This window comes from Salmo salar, chromosome ssa21, assembly GCF_905237065.1.
Source record: "Salmo salar chromosome ssa21, Ssal_v3.1, whole genome shotgun sequence".
NCBI lineage: Eukaryota > Metazoa > Chordata > Actinopteri > Salmoniformes > Salmonidae > Salmo > Salmo salar.
In genome coordinates, this window is record NC_059462.1 from 48991685 (window position 1) to 49012308 (window position 20624).

The 20624-nt window shown below is 41.6% G+C and overlaps 1 protein-coding gene across 11 annotated transcripts in view; it reads left to right on the forward strand.

The window, feature by feature from the left end:
* Positions 1–309: 309 nt before the first annotated feature.
* Positions 310–20624, forward strand: part of LOC106582447 (muscleblind-like protein 2a) — a 48200-nt gene continuing 27885 nt past the window's right edge. For 10 of the 11 annotated variants that reach the window (XR_006761233.1, XR_006761234.1, XR_006761231.1 and 7 more), the window contains exons 1-2: positions 310–611; positions 9871–10658. Coding sequence is in view for 8 of the 11 variants with exons in the window: in XM_014165562.2 (XP_014021037.1) it covers positions 10485–10658 (174 nt within the window). In the remaining 3 variants the exon portion in view is untranslated. Of the gene's footprint in view, positions 612–1678; positions 1897–9870; positions 10659–20624 lie in introns of those variants that run through there. The other variant, XM_014165563.2, reaches the window with a different exon arrangement.

Here is a 20624-nt window from a genome sequence, read left to right on the forward strand (position 1 = left end):
TACCATTAACAGAGGAATAACAAAAAATGCAGTGTTTTCTTCCGAGAAAAAAAAAAGGAGATGGATGCTGGCTAGATTTTTTTCAGAAATCCTTGAAATAAAAACCTGTAATAAACTAAAAACAAAAAAATCCCTGTAATTTTCCTCTCGATTCCATTGCTGTTCCCTTGGTAACAAGCAAACCCTTGCCCTTCTGGAGCCTCCTGACATTCGCTTGGAATGTACCATTATGGCTGCTGTGGGGCGATAGGTAGATTTCCATTTCACTAATACTTTCGTTTGACTAAAAGGAGGTTATTTGAAAGACAAAAAATAACGTGCCATATCTGTTAACATTTCAAAAAGATTCATATTTCCAACGAATCTTCAGATTTTAGTATGCACATTGGCATACTGTGCCAGAATGTTACCCTTCAAATAAATCAAACTGGCAGTCGTAGAGCGAGCTGTCAAATGCTTGTTGCTTGTGTCAAATCTGTGCTACAAAGTAACGAAGAGAAATCAGGCACCTGGTTGTTTTCCTCTGAAAGTGTCTATAGCTAGGTAATACGACAATAATTAAGTGGACCATTGAACAGCACCTTGTCCTCTTTACTTCACGTGATGATGAGGTAAGCAGGTAGAAACGCTAGCTTCACCTTGTCAGACATGTTGTCTTGCTAGCGCGCTAGCTCGCTATGTCCCCCCAGACTTGTTGTGTCATGTATTGCAGGTTAGTAAAAGTGAGTACCTAGTAATAAAGTGTTATCCCTAAGAGACTAGCTAAATTGGAGTACAGAAGCTAGCATATTCTGCTTGTCATGTTAGCGCTTGCTAGCTATCAAAGTTCCAGCTACTATACAGTAGCTAGCTAGCTGTGACGTGTGGTGGTAGCTCGTTCACTGACTTTGGTAGATAGCTTGTAGCCTATTTTCCTTGCTAGCTCATGATGAATACAGTAACGGTAGCTCCCAAGACTTCAGATACCGATACTTATTGTTTATTGTTGGTGTTTATTGTTTATTGCCAGCTATAAACTTACATTACAAGTTACTTTGATGACATCTCTTGGTTTTCGGCTTCAAAGTGGGTGGGGGGGAAGACTTTAAATAGAGAGACGTTTACGTTAAAAACCTTTTGCCAGTGTAAACATTTTTGGTTGTCCACCTTATGAGAAAGCATTGAATAAGCTAGTGGAGAAAGTGCTGTTATGTTAGAGATGTTCTTGATTACACATCCAATATTTAGTTTAGTAAATTATTATATGTATTTATATGTAACAGTGAACAATAATGCTTCCAAATCAAAGGAGGAGTTATGTTAAGACTTGGGTCTAGAGATCATCTGAGATAATCACAGAAGGTTGGCGGCACCTTAATTGGGGAGGACTGGCTCATGGTAATGGCTGGATCGGAATCGGTGGAATGGTATCAAATACATCAAACATATGGTTTCCATGAGTTTGATGTCATTCCATTTGTGCCGTTCCAGACTTTTATGAGCCATCCTCCCCTCAGCAGCATCCATGGGTAATAATGCTTATCAACAGAGCATACAGGTTTGGCATCAGATCAGTGTCTGCAGCTAGCCTGGCTGTCAGTCTGAGCCTTTCAGCCATTTTTTTGCACAGCAAATCTGTTCTTGATATGCTATTGGCCAGAGCCTGCTGGGAGGGTCTTCCTGGAGGTGGGTGGGCAGGCAGGAAAAGGGGTGGCTGGAATTGTTTCAGCCAGAGAGTTAAGCAGACAGTCTTTTACTGCACTGTCGTGGAAAGAAAATCCCTGTCTAGGCATGGGCCCGAGCACAACTATACATATGGTGATTATATTTAGACAGAAAGTAATTAGGAGAAGTCGGACTGCTAACCCAGACTGTGGTGGAGGCTAGAAAGACTGGAGAGCTCCAACACTGCATGAGGTGAGAGGATTGTTTCCCTGGCTCCTCTGTTTTCCTGACTAGTTCATAAAGGAATTTGCTGCATTCTGCTGCATACCATGGGTGAGAGGGAGAGATAGGGGACTTCACTCGTAGAGATGGTTAGAATCTGCTTCTCTTGACATTGCTGCTGCTTATAATGGTTGTTTATCTCAAATGTTCAAATTTAGCTGGTCAGTGTGGGGAATGTACCTCTCCCATCCTGCCAGGAAAGAACAAGGTGCTCCCTTTATGCCTGCCTGCTCTGCAACTTCCTGTGGCGTTTCACTACTTACCCAGGCTGTCTGTCCTGTGTCTGACTGACTTTAACTGTGTGTGTGTGTGTGTGTGTGTGTGTGTTTTTTTACAAGGTTTGTAGGAGTGTTATGTACAGGGTTGTGGAGGACTGAGGGCCAACACATCTCATAAGCATGATTTATTCTCTCAGGCAACAGGTGTTCGTTAACCTGTCATCAATGCAAACACAGACAGAATACACCAAGGAAAGTAACTGGAGAAGGACTGTCACAAATAGGGACATGGAAGGTTTACCTACTCTACATTCCCAATACAAAGTTGTAGGTTGGGCTGGTGTACAGTTTTTTTTTTTCTAGGGCTGGGACCTCACGATACGATATTATCACGATTCTTGCAATTCTATACAGTATGCATTGCGATTCGATGCTGCCATTTTATTGCAATTTGCTGTTCCAAACGCAGTGCTCTGTATATGTCTGCTGCAGAGAGACAAGTGAGAGTATGAGAAAATTTGTTTTGATGGGTCATGGGAATAAAAATGCTGAAAACATGTTGGCTCACTTTAAAAATAAGATGGAGAACAAACTATATGTTTAAAAATACCTGAGTTTTGGGGCAGTTACAGACGACTAGCGCTAGCTAACACTGCCTATCAGAACAAAAAAACGAAGTATTGATATAATATCGTCCAAAATGATTTTGCGATATGTAGCTGAATCGATTCTTTCCCCATCACTAGTTCTCCTGTACTATAGGATAATTATTGAAGCTAGACTATGATCTTTTTTTATTGGAAGTTATTAATGTTGCAACTTTCAAATACATTATTTGACAGCAGTGCTTGAATGACAACTTTTTATTTTCACTCAAAACCAGTGCTATTTCAAACTGTTTTGGAAGCTAAACTTAATTAAAAAAATATAAAAATCTCAAGCCAAGAAATTTACAGCATACACTATAGGAAGGGTTTATTTAATGTTGTATTAGTTTGGTCTCCGTGGTTACTGTAGATACAGTAAGTACTGCTGATTGTCTCATACAGCAGTGTGATTGGAGCCTTAGTAACAATATGTCACACCCTGACCTGAGAGAGCCGTTTTTCTCTGTTTGGTTAGGTCAGGGTGTGATGTCATATATTTCTTTGTGTTTGGCTGAGTATGGTTTCCAATCAGAGGCAGCTGTCTATCGTTGTCTCTGATTGGGAATCATACGTAGGCAGCCCTTTTTCCCTCCTTCAGTTGTGGGATCTTGTTTTTGTACAGCTCAGTGAAAGCCTGCAGAACGTGACGTTCGTTTTCCTTTGTTTGTTATTTTGTTTAGTGTTCTGAGTATAAATAAAATGTAATCATGAGCACTTACCACGCTGCACCTTGGTCTCTTCCTTACGACGATCGTTACACATGAAGAAAATTCAAGTCACGCCAGTTCAGTTGGTAGTTAAGACTATTATAATATGAAGTTCATGCTCCTGCAGACTCAGTAAATAGCTACCTGCATTGTGCCTGGCTGAAAGCTAGATGGTTTACAGTAGTAACCTCTGTAACTGTTAGGCCCTAGAGCCAGTTGCTCATCCCAAACAGACATAACAGGATGCCAGAGTTCACACTGACCGAACTAGCCCATCAATCTATAGATAGGCCTAGACCTAGTTTAATTTGTATACACAGCGGATAATTTGACTCCATTAACAAATTTAATGAGAAATTTGCCAAGACCTCTCACATGTTATCAAACTAGAGTCAATCTTTTCATGAGATCAGTCTCTCAGTCTGTAGGAAAGTAGGCTATTTTTAAGTGTCTAAGTGTCATTCTCTGGTCCATAGGATTATTTAAGGCTGTCCCTTAATTTGCATTTTACATCTACCTTTAGGGAATCCAGCTGTCTTTAGGGCATCCCGTGTTTTAGGGCATCCCGGGATAAGTATAAACACTCAAAACCAGGAGCTGAACAGAACCAGGACTACTGCAAAGCAGGATAGGCCAGGAGCAAAATAAGTGTCTCTCTCTCACTGACAACCTTCCAACTGAATTCACAAGTGTTGCAGTGCAGAGCCTCCCACACTAAAATAAAGGTCAAACTATTCAGTGATACTGTTGCATTTCTGTATTTCCGTTGCCCTGATATGTTTTGTTAATAACCGCAAAACCACACACACTTTCTCTACAGTACAGAAAATACAGAAGACTTACTGTTTACAATAGAATAATACCTCTCACGAGAGATGTGCAAGCCTACCTTCAGTTAGTCCTTACAAGCTATTTAAAGTTGCTTGAGAAAGAAACAGATATCACAATTACCCCAATTACATACATTTCTGTCTATTAATTAAATTGTCATTTTTTTTCTGTGACCTGATGTCCTACTTTTTTTTCCCACCAGCGACAGCAGTTAGAATGTGAAGGATATTGTTGTTGGCACTTTAATCATTTACTTCAATTGTAAGTAGCTTAGGTGTCAATTTATTTACCTTCAACCTTTTGTTCATGATGTAGCATAATAAAATGCATTCAGTAGCTCTGGCCATGCCTCCCCAAAAATAGTCTCATCAGCAATATCATGCTGACATTGAGGCTAACATTTTAATCTCTTCTGCCCTTCCAGGATGTCAACAAAATGTATATCGTTGCCTGTGACTATTAGACTCAGGGACCTTTACTCTTTTTGGGCTCCTTCTCCTGGGGTACCCCCAGCTGCTCTGGCTCCCGCCAAGCATATTGATACATTTATCTTATTGGACTTGTCGGTCTGAATAGAAAAGCTGCCTGGAGATGGAGTGCACAGAATGAAAATGTCATAAGTCAAAGGCTGAACACAGATTCAAGGTCAGAAGCATTAGTCAGTCAAATATGTCACTCTGATTAGATGATGGCTGCTGTGTGTGAGGCTGGTGGCTGGGCTGTGGATTTATCACAGAAAACGCATGCACATCTCTTGTAATGTCAAAACAACATATCAGAGACAGGGATTTTTCTGCCATGGAAACCCTTAGGCGGATCCAAATTATAAAACTTGTTTTAAAAAAAATACATTTTCGGGAAGGAAAAACGCTTTCAGTGTAAACCTAAACGACTAAAACCAGATGAACAGTGCGTTCGGAAAGTATTCAGACCCCATTACTTTTTCCACATTTTGTTACGTTACAGCCTTATTAAAAAATTGATTCAATAATTTTCTTCCCCTCAATCTACACACAACACCCCATAATGACAAGGCAAAAACTGTTTTTTAGATTTGTTTATACATTTATAAAAAACAAAAACATAACTGCAATATTACATTTACATAAGTATTCAGACCCTTAACTCAGTACTTTGTTGAAGCACCCTTGGCAGCGATTACAGCCTCGAGTCTTCTTCGGTATGACGTAACAAGCTTGGCACACCTGTATTTGTGGAGTTTCTCCCATTCTTCTCTGCAGATCCTCTCAAGCTCTGTCACGTTGGTAGGGAGCTATTTTCAGGTCTCTCTCCAGAGATGTTCAATCGGGTTCAAGTCCGGGCTCTGGCTGGGCCACTCAAGGACATTCAGAGACTTGTCCCGAAGCCACTCCTGCGTTGTCTTGGCTGTGTGCTTAGGGTTGTTGTCCTGTTGGAAGGTGAACCTTTGCCCCAGTATGAGGTTCTGAGCACTCTGGAGCAGGTTTTCATCAAGGATCTCACTGTACAGTCGTGGCCAAAAGTTTTGAGAATGACACAAATACATTTTCACAAAGTCTGCTGCCTCAGTTTGTATGATGGCAATTTGCATGTACTCCAGAATATTATGAAGAGTGATCAGATGAATTGCAATTAATTGCAAAGTCCCTCTTTGCCATGCAAAGTAACTGAATTTCCACTGCATTTCAGCCCTGCCACAAAAGGACCAGCTGACATGTCAGTGATTCTCTCGTTAACACAGGTGTGAGTGTTGACAAGGACAAGGCTGGAGATCACTCTGTCATGCTGATTGAGTTCGAATAATAGACTGGAATCTTCAAAAGGAGGGTGGTGCTTGGAATCATTGTTCTTCCACTGTAAACCATTTTTACCTGCAAGGAAACACGTGCCATCATCATTGCTTTGCACAAAAAGGGCTTCACAGGCAAGGATATTGCTGCCAGTAAGATTGCACCTAAATCAACCATTTATTGGATCATCAAGAACTTCAAGCAGAGGGGTTCAATTGTTGTGAAGAAGGCTTCAGGGCGCCCAAGAAAGTCCAGCAAGCGCCAGGACCGTCTCCTAAACTTGATTAAGCTGCGGGATCGGGGCACCACCAGTACAGAGCTTGCTCAGGAATGGCAGCAGGCAGGTGTGAGTGCATCTGCGCGCACAGTGAGGCAAAGACTTTTGGAGAATGGCCTGGTGTCAAGTAGGGCAGCAAATAAGCCACTTCTCTCCAAGAAAAACATCAGGGATAGACTGATATTCTGCAAAAGATACAGGGATTGGACTGCTGAGGACTGGGGTAAAGTCATTTTCTCTGATGAATCCCCTTTCCGATTGTATGGGGCTTCCGGAAAAAAGCTTGTCCGGAGAAGACAAGGTGAGCGCTACCATCAGTCCTGTGTCATGCCAACAGTAAAGCATCCTGAGACCATTCATGTGTGGGATTGCTTCTCAGCCAAGAGAGTGGGCTCACTCACAATTTTGCCAAAGAACACAGCCATGAATAAAGAATGGTACCAACCCATCCTCCGAGAGCAACTTCTCCCAACCATCCAGGAACAGTTTGGTGACGAACAATGCCTTTTCCAGCATGGAGTACCTTGCCATAATGCAAAAGTGATAACTAAGTGGCTCGGGGAACAAAACATCAATATTTTGGGTCCTTAATCCCATTGAGAACTTGTGGTCAATCCTTGAGGCGGGTGGACAAATAAAAACCCACAAATTCTGACATACTCCAAGCATTGATTATGCAAGAATGGGCTGCCATCAGTCAGGATGTGGCCCAGAAGATAATTAACAGCATGCCAGGGCGGATTGCAGAGGTCTTGAAAAAGAAGGGTCAACACTGCAAATATTGACTCTGCATCAACTTCATGTAATTGTTGATAAAAGCCTTTGACACGTATGAAATGCTTGTAATTATACTGCAGTATTCCATAGTAACATCTGACAAAAATCTAAAGACACTGAAGCAGCAAACTTTGTGGAAATTAATATTTGTCATTCTCAAAACTTTTGGCCACGACTGTACTTTGCTCCGTTCATCTTTCCCTCGATCCTGACTAGTCTCCCAGTCCCTGCCGCTGAAAAACATCCCCACAGCATGATGCTGCCTCCACCATGCTTCACCTTAGTTATGGTGCCAGTTTTCCTCCAGACGTGACTCTTGGCATTCAGGCCAAAGAGTTCAGTCTTGGTTTCATCATACCAGAGAATCTTGTTTCTCATGGTCTGAGAGTCCTTTAGGCATACTCCAAGTGGGCTTTTACTTTTTACTGAGGAGTGGCTTCTGTCTGGCCACTCTACCATAAAGGCCTGATTGGTGGAGTTCTGCAGAGATTGTTGTCCTTCCGGAAGGTTCTACCATCTCCGCAGGGGAACTCTGGAGCTATGTCAGAGTGACCATCTGGTTCTTGGTCATCTCCCTAACCAAGTCACTTCTCCCGATTGCTCAGTTTGGTCGGAGAGGCCAACTCTAGGAAAAGTCTTGGTGGTTCCAAACTTTTTCCATTGAAGAATGATAGAGGCCGCTGTGTTCTTGGGGACCTTCAATGCTGTAGAAATGTTTTGGTACCCTTCCCCAGATCAGTGCCTCGACACAATCCTGTCTCAGAGCTCTACAGACAATTCTTTCGACTTCATGGCTTGGTTTTTGCTCTGACATGCACTGTCAACCGTGGGACCTTATATAGACATATGTGTGCCCTTCCAAATCATGTCCAATTAATTGAATTTACCACAGGTGGACTCCATTCAAGTTGTAGAAACATCTCAAGGATCATCAATGGAAACAGGATACAGCTGAGCTCAATTTCGAGTCTCGTAGCAAAGGGTCTGAATACTTATGAAAGTAAGCCATTTCTGCTTTTATTTTTTTATGCATTTGCAAACATGTCTAAAAACCTGTTTTCGCTTTGTCATTATAAGGTATTGTGTGTAGACTGAGGATTTTTATTTATTTAATCAATTTTAGAATAAGGCTGTAATGTAACAAAGTGTTGAAAAAGTCAAGGGGTCTGAATACTTTCCGAATGCACTGTATGTAGAAAAGATAATGGACCTATATAATTTTAAATTAATTAATCTTTGAGAACTAACAATCACCAAAATAAAAGCTAGACAGTCAGGGGAAGTTATACAGTATTGATTTTGGTATTAAGTTTGAGCAAAATAACACAAAATGCATTGAATTGCAGGAAATGATCTTTAAAATTGCAATGTTTTCTCTCAGTTGAATGACAGAATATGTAGAATCCTTGGAAATGAGCTTTAAAACTGCAAAAATGTATCTCGGCTCCATGAAGAAATTCTGAGAATTGCAGGAAATTGGCAAAATCATTGCCGCCATGCAAAGAAAATACTGAACATGAAAAAATATTCCTGCCGAGGCGCACATTGAAGATGGTAGAACAGTCCACGTTTACTTTTCCTCAAGTAATTTAATAGAAAAATCTGACGACCCCATAGTAGAATAGTTTCTGTTTACCTAGTCGGCTTGTTCTTGAGATATTTTTCTCGTAGTGCATTTCAGTTATGAATACCATAACTTATTGCACTTGCAAAAACAGCAGTTTTAATGGCCTTTGTTAAAAAGAGGGGGTTTCCAGCTTACCATTCCTACATTATTTATTTCTCAACTCCTAGATATGCGTGAACTGCGCCATTTTAAACCCAGAGTGTTTAGCAGCAGCATGGTTAAGCATGTTACTGTTCTGCAATTAGCAGTGAGAGCATAGGGGAGAGGGGCTAAATGTAACACTGGTCAATTGTAGGGTAACTTGGGGGTACAATGCCACTCTACCTCAAAACAATTTTGGGGGAGTGACTTAAATTGTGATGAGACAGATTATATTTTTAGTTGAGCAAGAGTAATTGTGGCATGACATGGTTTATGTGAGAAGTACAGGCCATGGGGTGTGTTACCCTAACAGATAGGCCTACATTATATTAACTGTGTTTATGAAAGTTTTTTGGCAAATAAAATGTATTAATAGGATAATAACTAGTTAAAATATCACATTTGGGATCTGGCTAATGATTAGCCCAATAGGGTAAATGCAGATAGGGAACTCCATGCTTCAGCCTATTTATTTGTACTTTGCTGCATCAGTTAGGCTACAGCTGATAATGTTTATTGCTAATAGCATACCTGATAATATGGACCATGCATAGGCTAAATACAGTGCATGGTCCAATATGTTATAATAATTTTAACAATGTGTTATTGGGCTAATTTCTAGAGGTGGACATTCTATTTTAGATGGTATCAGCATTCTTTTATTTTGATTCATTTTGGAGTATAATGTCCCTTTAAAAATTCACATACCCCCCCTTCAACCTTTTTCCCCCCCCACTGCTACACATTTGTCCAGAGTAAACACTGCTATGCTGTAACCCACCCTGCTTTCACAACTGTAGCGTTGAGATTGCCTCAGTTTCATCAGTTGAAAAGAGGCCTTAGCCACTCGAGCAGCATAACATGAAAGTAAGCCTATAGTATAGCAATAATTATAGTATAATAAGAGTACTAATTGTATTTTAAACAAATAACTCTTTCCTATCTTCCAGATCACCAACAGAAAGTGCTTTTCAGAAAACATCTCCAACTTCAACCTGCTCTCTGGTCTAAATGTGCATGGGAAGCCAACCCTCCCTTCTAGGCCAGGCCTGAGCAGTGACGGGATACTTCAGCTGCAAATCTTCATCCGCTTCCAATTCATTTCTGAACGACTCCAGTGGCTAAGGTATCCCAAGGAGAAAGATTTACTGGAGGGGAGAACTACCAAAGCACAAATTGTGAGAAGTTGGCAAAGTCAATACCAGGCAAGTCTTCATTAATATTCTTTCAAGGAGCTCCATTGCCTCGACATACCATTAATGAGAGCGTCCTTGTCAGTGGAGGAGTATAGACACACAGTTGTGTCACAGAGCAAGCCCTCAAACCTTCCAGAGGTCTCCCATTGGTGCAAACTGATTGATGAGTGATTGCTCGTTGATCGATTAGCCTTCCTCCCGGCTGATGCAGTGAGGCCAGTCTGGTTGCTTCATATGATTTGAGAACTTTTCAACCACTAATCAGAGACAAAAGTTGTGAACTTTTTTTTATGTGTGGCCGTTTTTTGAGTTAAGAGTCAACTCAACTGATACATTGGACTGGCAGCGTTCGATTGGAACCTCTTGACATGGCTCTCAATATATCTTCAATAAGGGACACAAAATGGCTGACATTGGAAGTGTGTCGGCAGTTTCAGAGAGGAACTTGCTCACGGAGTGATGAGGAATGCAAATTTGCACACCCACCAACGAGCTGCCAGGTTGAAAATGGAAGAGTTATTGCCTGCTTCGACTCGTTAAAGGTAAGGAATGTCATGCACCATTCTTCTGTTACATTCATGACTCTGCTTTATGTGCCAAGAGACTGATATGTAGGAGCCTAAACAGATAATTACATTCTAAAGTGTTTACTGTAAGGAAATGGAGACAGAATCTGTACTGTACTGTTTATTCTAAGCAAATTTGGACATCCCACACTACTACGCCCCATGGGGTGCAGGCTATAGCCTTGTGCTGGCTTCCAGTGGGATTACTGCATTCTCCCTTTCACCTGCGGCTGGGTTTGACTGTCTGCGGCTGGGTTTGACTGTCTGCGGCTGTGCTTGGCTGTCTGCGGCTGTGCCTGGCTGTCTGCGGCTGGCTGTCTGCGGCTGGGCCTGGCTGTCTGCGGCTGGGCCTGGCTGCCTGCGGCTGGGCCTGGCTGTCTGTGAGTCAAGCCCAGCCGCAGGCCATCTGCGGATGGGCCTGGCTGTCTGCTGCTGAGCCTGGCTATCTGTGGATGTGCCTGGCTGTCTGCTGCTGGGGTTAATCCACAGAGAAGCTCACACTACCACCGCAACACAATGCTGCCCACTGGATTATTCTGATGTTCAATCTCCTTACCTCCACTGGCCATTTTAAACACGGTGTGCCAGGGCAAAGGGCCTGGTCCCTGTTGGTCAAGGCTGGTGCTCAACCAACCATCAACAGGAATTGCTACAAAGGACCTATTTTCCAAAATCCCTCTTTAGGTTTTGGTCCTTTTTTGAAGGGTTTAAAAGACGGACATAGTGTTGCAAGTCACTTTTTCTTATTGCTATGGGTGGCAGGGCAGTGGTGGCTGCTGAGGGGAGGACGGCTCATAATTATGTCCTGAACGGAGTCAATGGAGTGGCATCAACCACATGGAAACCACGTCTTTGATGTGTTTGATACCATTCCATTGACTCCATTCCAGATATTTATTATGAGCCGTCCTCCCCTCAGTAGCCTTCACTGGTGGCAGGGAATTTAGGGCCTGACTAGTTGCCCAGCCATTAATCTTATAAAGAGTCACACTGTTGCTCAAGCTCATTCCAGAACAGTGTAGGCATTGAGCTGCTTGTCCTCCAATTCTTGTATACCTACCATCCAACTCATGTGACAGCCTACTTACTGGGCCCTCTGAGACTGGAGTGATCACATCACAAGGCTGGTGATAGAACCTTGGGGGAAGTCTACTCAGAACTTACAGGTTTCTTCATAACAGAGACTTGTGTGCATCTGAATTGAGTTTGAAGTGTAGGTGGACAAGGTTTTACGACTGGGGACAGTATATTGAGTGTACTACTCTCGTTCCCAAAATAAATCATTTTCTTAAAGCTGCAATATGTAACTTTTTGGACGATCTGACCAAATTCACATAGAAATGTGTGTTGTAGATCTGTCACTCATTGAAGGCAAGTCTAAGAAGTGGTAGATCTGTTCTATGTGCTGTATTTCTATGCTTCCCGTTCTTAAGTTCCGTTTTAGCGTCTTTTACTTTTGGTTTTGTACACCAGCTGAAAATACAAGAGTTTTGGTTTAATAAAAATGTATTTCAGTGGTTTAGATGGTACAATGATTCTCTACACAGCTTGTTTTGGCACATAAACAGAAATTAGGAAAATGATTTAGAATTTTAGCAACCAGGAAAAGGCACAGCTATTTCTGCATATTGCATCTTTAACTTTTGTTGTTTATTCTGAAATATTGAGGTGTGCTAGCAAGGCTACATTAATGCCTTTAGCAAACAGGATTAACATCCTCTCTTTCTCAACCCACCCACACGCTTCAATTCAGCCAGTATTGTCTGAATTGTTATGTCACCGTTGCTCTTCTAATGAGAGAGTATTCAGTTGTTGTTTTTTGACGACACTTGAACTGATTTGAATGACACTAGGCTAAATGTCATCACTTCTGGGTTCTATAATTTGTTAATTTCTAAGGTGAATTGATTTCCTGCTGCGGTTCAATTGAAAAAGGCTAATGATTCCTAATCAGGATTTTGATTTGCATGAACGACAATCCGTGATGATATTAGGGGATACATATTAGCCTAAAACGTGTAGGACTATCTGCACTGTTAAGAGTAAGAGAGGATCTGTTGTTAGCCGATGGAAGGGGGATGGGAAGAGATTGGCTAGAAAATATACAAATGCCTCAGTCATGTGATGATGTCACTATTCTGTTGAATAGCCTGTTGTCTAAAGAGAGTAACTTGAGTGTAGTCTGTTCCCGACACTTCCATTGGCTCAGCTTTGACAGTGGTTTCCACTGTGATTTAGCCTTGCCCACAATCCATATTGATGACAATAATTTGGTCTGTGTTTATATTTGACCTATTTCACACATGTATGTGTAAATTGGTCATGTGTTTTTTGCATGTCCCAGCACCCCCTGAGAGATCCTTGTAGAGCGGTGTCATGGCCAGGGTCTTACATTATTAACGGCAACTCTGGAGCAATTAGGGTTAAGTGCTTTGCTCAAGGGCACATGAACACATTTTTCACCTTGTCGGCTCGGGATTCGATCTAGTGACCTTTTTGTTACTTGCCCAATGGTCTAACCGCTACCTGTCGCTCAAGTTGTGTGCTTCAGTAAACTGAATGATAGGCAAGCCATGTTGGCCCACGTTGACAGTTTGGATGTAATATCATAAGAAAAACCAGTGTGTGTTCAGCTTGTAAATTTGATGATAGGCTTACTCCCTTATCAACCTCCCATAGCAAAAGTAATCTGATAAATTATTTTGGAGGTGAACCATTTTAATAAATGCTGACTGGAGCTTAGGCCTAACTCTGAACAACTGGTGAGGAAGCATCTCCTCTTATGGTTGTTACAAGGCTGTTCTCGTCCTGACTCTTCCCCTAACATGCTTAACTGCATGGGATTCCACTATCACAGCAGAAATCCATTCATGACAGTAACTACCAGGGTTTTTTCTCGTTCAACAAGGGGCGAGGCAAGGGGGCATGGAATTTGGAGAAAATGTTGCTGTTTTAAAGGACATTTCCTGTGATTCTACATATTCTTTAATGGAGCTGAGAATTTTTGCCGTTTTAAAGCAAATTTCCTGTAATTCTATGCATTTTGCCATGGCAATGCTGTGTTATTTTGTGCAAACATAATATCAAAATCAATACATCTAAATTCTAGGGCTGGAGGATATCAGTATCGCGATACTCGCTCATATCGTGGAAAGAAAACAAAACACAAAGTGGATTTAAGTTTAGGAAAACAGCCCTGATGTTGGAAACAAACATCATTATATTGTCATCCTGAGTCAACATTTATTTATTTCCCAAACTTATAGCAAACAATATTTTACATACAGCAGGTTTTTAAAGGACAAAAGAGTATGGTCAGCTTCATGTTTTGATTTTTGGCATGTAAAAAAATATTGCGACAATGGTATCGTCACAGCCCTACTAATTTCATTGTTTTTGGCATTTCCAATTGTGTCTGACTGTCTGACTTTTATTTAGGTGATAGTTAGTTCTCAAAGATTGTAAAAAAAATATGTAGGTCCTTTTCTACATAGTTTATATCTGGTTTAAGTTTACATTGAAAGTGTTTTTCCATTAAAAATACGTATTGGATTTGCTGTTTGTTTGGTTTTATGTTTCAGATTATTTTGTGCCCAATAGAAATTAATGGTAAATAATGTATTGTATAATTTGAGTAACTTTTATTGTAAAAAAATTATATAAAATGTTTCTAAACTCTTCTACATTAATGTGGATGCTACCATGATTACGGATAGTCCTGAATAAATCGTGAATAATGAAGAGTGAGAAAGTTACAGATGCACAAATATCATACAGCCCAAAAATGCGAACCTCCCATGTTATTGTAATGGTCAGAGGTTAGTTAGCATGTATTGGGGGTATAACACATTCCTTCGACCTCATGGCTTGGTTTTTGCTCTGACATGCATTGCCAACTGTGGGACCTTATATCGACAGATGTGTGCCTTTCCAAATCATGTCCAATCAATGGAATGTACCACAGGTGGACTCCAGTCCAGTTGTAGAAACATCTGAAGGATGATCAATGGAAACAGGATGCACCTGAGCTCAATTTCGAGTCTCATAGCAATTCCAGGGGGTTGCCTGCCTCTTATCGGAATCAACAGGTTGAGAAGCCATGCCTTTCTGACCTGATGATTTCCTCCCCAGAAACCGGGTTGGGAATCAGGCCTTGTTTCTCCCACTGCTCATAGCCTAACCCAACACTGCTGTGCTGGCTGGGGGCTGGTTGGCTGGGGGCTGGCTGGCTGGCTATCAGTCATGATCTGACTGAGAGGAGCAGTTTCCTGTGGGCTGGTCCCAGGAGACTGTGCTGAAGCTGGGTCAGAGGAAGCCTCTGAAGACCGAGCAGAGAAGGGAAAAGTGCTGCTTATGCCTGGAGCTAGCAGCCAGCCCCCAGCCAGCCAGCACAGCAGTGTTGGGTTAGGCTGTGAGCAGTGGGAGGAACCAGGCCTGATGCCCAACCCTGTTTCTGGGGAGGAAATCAGCAGGTGAGAAAGGCATGGCTTCTCATGCCTCAGATAAGAGGCAGGCAACCCCCTGGAATTGTAGTAGGGAGAAAACCGTTTTTTTTAAAATGTTGGCTAATTTATTAAAAATAAAAAACAGATACCTTATTTACATAAGTATTCAGACCCTTTGCTATTAGACACGAAATTGAGCTCTGGTGCATCCTGTTAACCATTTATCATCCTTGAGATGTTTCTGCAACTTGATTGGTTGGTGTCCACCTTTTGTAAATTCAATTGATTGGACGTGATTTGAAAAGGCACACACCCTGACCAGAAAAGGGGTCATTTTGGTATTGTAGTTTGGTCAAGACGTGGCAGGAGTGTGTTTGTTTTGTTGCATGTTTTATATTTCTATGTTCCATTCTATGTTGTGTATTTCTTTGTGTTGGCCTGGTATGGCTCTCAATCATGGACAGCTGTACATCGTTGTCGCTGATTGGGAGCCATACTTAGGTAGCCCTTTTTCCACCTGTCTTTTGTGGGAAGTTGATTTTGCATTGCTGTGTGTGTAGCCTGCAAAACTGTCTAGCTGTCGTTCGGTTTCTTGTTTTTGTTTAGTGTTCAATAAAAGTTAAAGATGAGCACTCAATCCGCTGCGCCTTGGTCCATTCACTACGACGGCCGTTACACCCGTCTAAATAAGGTCCCACAGGTGACAGCGCATGTCAGAGCAAAAACCAAGCCATGAGGTCGAAGGAATTGTCCGTAGAGCTTCGAAACAGGATTGTGTCGAGGCACAGATCTTGGGAAAGGTACCAAAAAAAATGATGCAGCATTTGAAGGTCCCCAAGAACACAGTGGCCTCCATCATTCTTAAATGGAAGAAGTTTGGAACCACCAAGACTTTTCTTAGAGCTGGCCGCCCTGCCAAACTGAGCAATCGGGGGAGAAGGGCCTTGGTCAGGGAGGTGACCAAGAACCAGATGGTCACTCTGACAGAGCTCCAGAGTTCCCCTGTGGAGATGGGATAATCTTCCAGGAGAAACACTATCTCTGCATCTCAGACTGGGGCGAAGGTTCACCTTCCAACAGGACAATGACCCTAAGCACAAAGCCAAGACAACGCAGGAGTGGCTTCGGGACAAGTCTTTGAATGTCCTTGAGTGGCCTAGCCATAGCCCGGACTTGAACCCCATCGAACTTCTCTGGAGAGACCTGAAAATAGCTGTGCAGCAACACTCCCCATCCAACCAGACAGAGCTTGAGAGGATCTGCAGATTGGGCGATACAGGTGTGGCAAGCTTGTAGTGTCATACCCAAGAACTCGAGGCTCTAATCACTGCAAAAGTGCTTCAACAAAGTACTGAGTAAAGGGTCTGAATGTGATTTCAGTTTTATGTTTTTATATATTGATTAAAATGTCTAAAAAACAGTTTTTGCTTTGTCATTATGGGGTATTGTGTGTAGATTGATGAGGAAAAAATATATACTTTATTCAATTTTAAAATAAGGCTGTAACAAAATGTGGAAAAAGAGAAGGGGTCTGAATATTTTTTCACATTGTTAGGTTACAGCCTTATTCTAAAATGTATTTAATTATTTTTCATCAGTCTACACACAATACCCCAAAATGACAATGCAAAAAACAGGTTTTTAGAAGTGTTTGCAAATTAATTAAAAAAATGTACAGCACCAGTCAAAAGTTTGGACACACCTACTCATTCAAGGGTTTTTCTTGTAGAATAATAGTGAAGATGTCAAAACTAGGAAATAACACATATTGAATCATGCCGTAACCCAAAAAAAGTGTTAACCTCTCTAGGGTAGGGGGCAGTATTTCACGGCCGGATAAAAAACGTACCCGATTTAATCTGGTTATTACTACTGCCCAGAAACTAGAATATGCATATAATTATTGGCTTTGGATAGAAAACACCCTAAAGTTTCTAAAACTGTTTGAATGGTGTCTGTGAGTATAACAGAACTCATATGGCAGGCAAAAACCTGAGAAGATTCCTTACAGGAAGTGCCCTCTCTGACCATTTCTTGGGCTTCTACACTCTCTTTATTGAAAACTGAGGATCTCTGCTGTAACGTGACACTTCCTACGGCTCCCATAGGCTCTCAGAAGGCACCAAACCGCTGAATGATGCCTTTGCAGGCCCTGGCTGAAAAACAGTAGCGCATTTGGATAGTGGTCGATCAGAGAACAATGAGACTGGGGCGCGTGCACGAGGCGACACCATGTTTTTATTTTTTCGTCTTTGAACGAAAACAGGGTTTCCCGGTCGGAATATTATTGCTTTTTTACGAGAAAAATCGCATAAAAATTGATTTTAAACAGCGGTTGACATGCTTCGAAGTACGGTAATGGAATATTTAGAATTTTTTTGTCACGAAACGAGTCGGGCGCGTCACCCTTCGTCACCCTTCGGATAGTGTCTTGAACGCACGAACAAAACAGAGGATATTTGAACATAACTATGGATTATTTTGAACCAAACCAACATTTGTTATTGAAGTAGAAGTCCTGGGAGTGCATTCTGACGAAGAACAGCAAAGGTAATCAAATTTTTCTAATAGTAAATCGGAGTTTGGTGAGGGCCAAACTTGGTGGGTGTCAAAATAGCTAGCCCGTGATGGCTGGGCTATCTACTCAGAATATTGCAAAATGTGCTTTTGCCGAAAAGCTATTTTAAAATCGGACATAGCGATTGCATAAAGGAGTTCTGTATCTATAATTCTTAAAATAATTGTTATGTTTTTTGTGAACGTTTATCGTGAGTAATTTAGTAAATTCACCGGAAGTTTGCGGTGGGTATGCTAGTTCTGAACGTCACATACTAATGTAAAAAGCTGTTTTTTGATATAAATATGAACTTGATTGAACAAAACATGCATGTATTGTATAACATAATGTCCTAGGGTTGTCATCTGATGAAGATCATTATGATTTGTTTAACCTCTTTAGGGTATGTGGGACGAAATCGTCCCACCTACTCAACAGCCAGTGGAATCCCGTGGCGCGTTATTCAAATACCTTAGAAATGCTATTACTTCAATTTCTCAAACATATGACTATTTTACACCATTTTAAAGACAAGACTCTCGTTAATCTAACCACACTGTCCGATTTCAAAAAGGCTTTACTACGAAAGCAAAACATTAGATTATGTCAGCAGAGTACCCGGCCAGAAATAATCAGACACCCATTTTTCAAGCTAGCATATAATGTCACATAAATGTCACATTTAGCTGACGACCCTTCCAACTCCGCCCACCGGCATCCTAATAAGGAAACAAGAACAGAGAGAATATGGCAGAGTGGGAGGGTCGTCACAGTCACTACAGTTACCTCCCAACACAACAGGATGTAGCCTAAGCTAAAACTGTATCATTGTACTAACAGCTATATTGAAAGTAGCAGCCGGAATATTAAATGGAACATCCATTCCATGCCTCTTGAATGGCTGTCAATTTAGCTAGCTGTGAAGTGTGAACTGAATCTAGGCCTAATTTCCTCCTGACACATTTGGGGGGAATTGAGATTAGAAGACTTTAGGTGGTTTAAACTAGGCTGACACCAGAATGACTGACTATTCTTTTGCTGGAATGTGGTGAGCAACGCCAATTTTTATTCTGCGCATGGAACTAAAGCTGAAAGTCTTATTACATGTCTCTGCTCAGAATCACTTTTAATCCCCATTAACCTGCATCCCAAACAGGACTGAGGAGCAAATATTAATTGTGTATTTTGTGCTCAGGCTGCTCCTTCAGCTTTTCGGGCTGTCTTGTTTATTGCATGGTGTTTAACATTCAGTGTGTGGGTGGGGTGGCCAGCGCAGTATAGCACAACACGCTGTTATACTGAGATTAGTCTGATTTGTCTGCTCCACGTCTGCTGCCGTGCTAGCGAAAATTAATGTACAGAGCTGCCACCAGATACAGTACATCACAAAAATGGCTCTTGTGTTTCATGATCTTGTACTTTCAGCGCCTGGTAGATCATATATTGTGAAGCCTGTTTTTAGATGTGGAGAGTTTACGCCAAGGGAAAAAATAAAACCTCTTGTTACTGAGTTATATCTCCTCCAAATAGCCTAGCAATTGTTGAAGTCAGCTATTCGCATCATTCTCTAATCTGAGACAATGTGTGATATGAGAAATTGATAATCAATGTATAAATTGATCACTGAACATCTGCCCCATATTAAAAGGTGACTTTCTTTGACATTAGATGGATGAAACATAATGTATCATTCTGAGATTAGAAATAAATGATTAAAAGCCAGTGTAGCCTAAATCCAAGATTTTTAACATTTGTTCTACCTCAGCAAATCCTTGTGCATTATTCTAGAACAGCAGTGCACTGAGGGCTAGCCAAGGACACCAGAGGGGTGGACAGAGTCCACTTGTTAAACGGAAGGGAACTCCACCAATGCTTAACATTTCACACTAGGAACAAATCTGTCACAGCAAACAAGCAGGCGAAAGAAGTAATGGAGCCAAGGACAGACTGAGAGAAGGACTACTTTAGAGATTTTACATTTTAGTCATTTAGCAGACGCGCTTGTCCAGAGCGACTTACAGTAGTGAATGCATACATTTCATACATTTTTTTCTTCTTCTCCGTACTGGTCCCCCGTGGGAATCAAACCCACAACCCTGGCGTTGCAAACACCATGCCCTACCAACTGAGCCACACGGGACCAAGAGATCAGATCTACAGTACATTAGAGCATTTTTATGATGAGGGGGGTAACTACGTCACCCCTAATTCACCCCTTTCCTCTCAGCAGTCAGCACCTGCTTCACCTTCTTTTCAGAAGAAGGCTAAAGCAAATTGAGGCGCCTGTGCGTCACCCAGGGTCATTATGTTTTATCCCTTATTTACGGCAGTGTTTTTACAGCAGCTGAGACTGCCAAGTCCCCATAATCCCGCGCCGGTCCCCCATAATCCCGCGCCGGTCCCCCCATAAGACTGCCCCGTGCCCCCATAAGACTGCCCCGTGCCCCCATAAGACCACGCACTCCCTTTTAATGTGTTGAGGACCAGTAAATATGTCTGCAGAAGAGCTGAAAGGCCATGCATTGTACAGATGAAAATACTATCGTATTAAAATAATGGCTTCAAACCCAGAATGACCCCAGACATTTACAGTACCTCATCTATACCTGTTTTATGCTCACTCAATTTACATAAATCTATAGGCTAGTACTGTATCCTCACGTTTTGCTTGTGTCTTCCAGAGACCTTTCATGCTGCTAACGTCATTATCATTGGTTATTTATCCACTCCTGGCCTAAGCACTGCATATTGATTTGACATTTCATCTTAACTTGAATAATGTACACTGAGTGTACAAAACATTAAGAACACCTGCTCTTTCCATGACACAGACTGACCAAGTGAATGCTATGATCCCTTATTGGTGTGACTTTTTCACGCTAGGTTTTTCATGCTCAACAGTTTCCAGTGTGTGTCAAGAATGGTCCACCACCCAAAGGA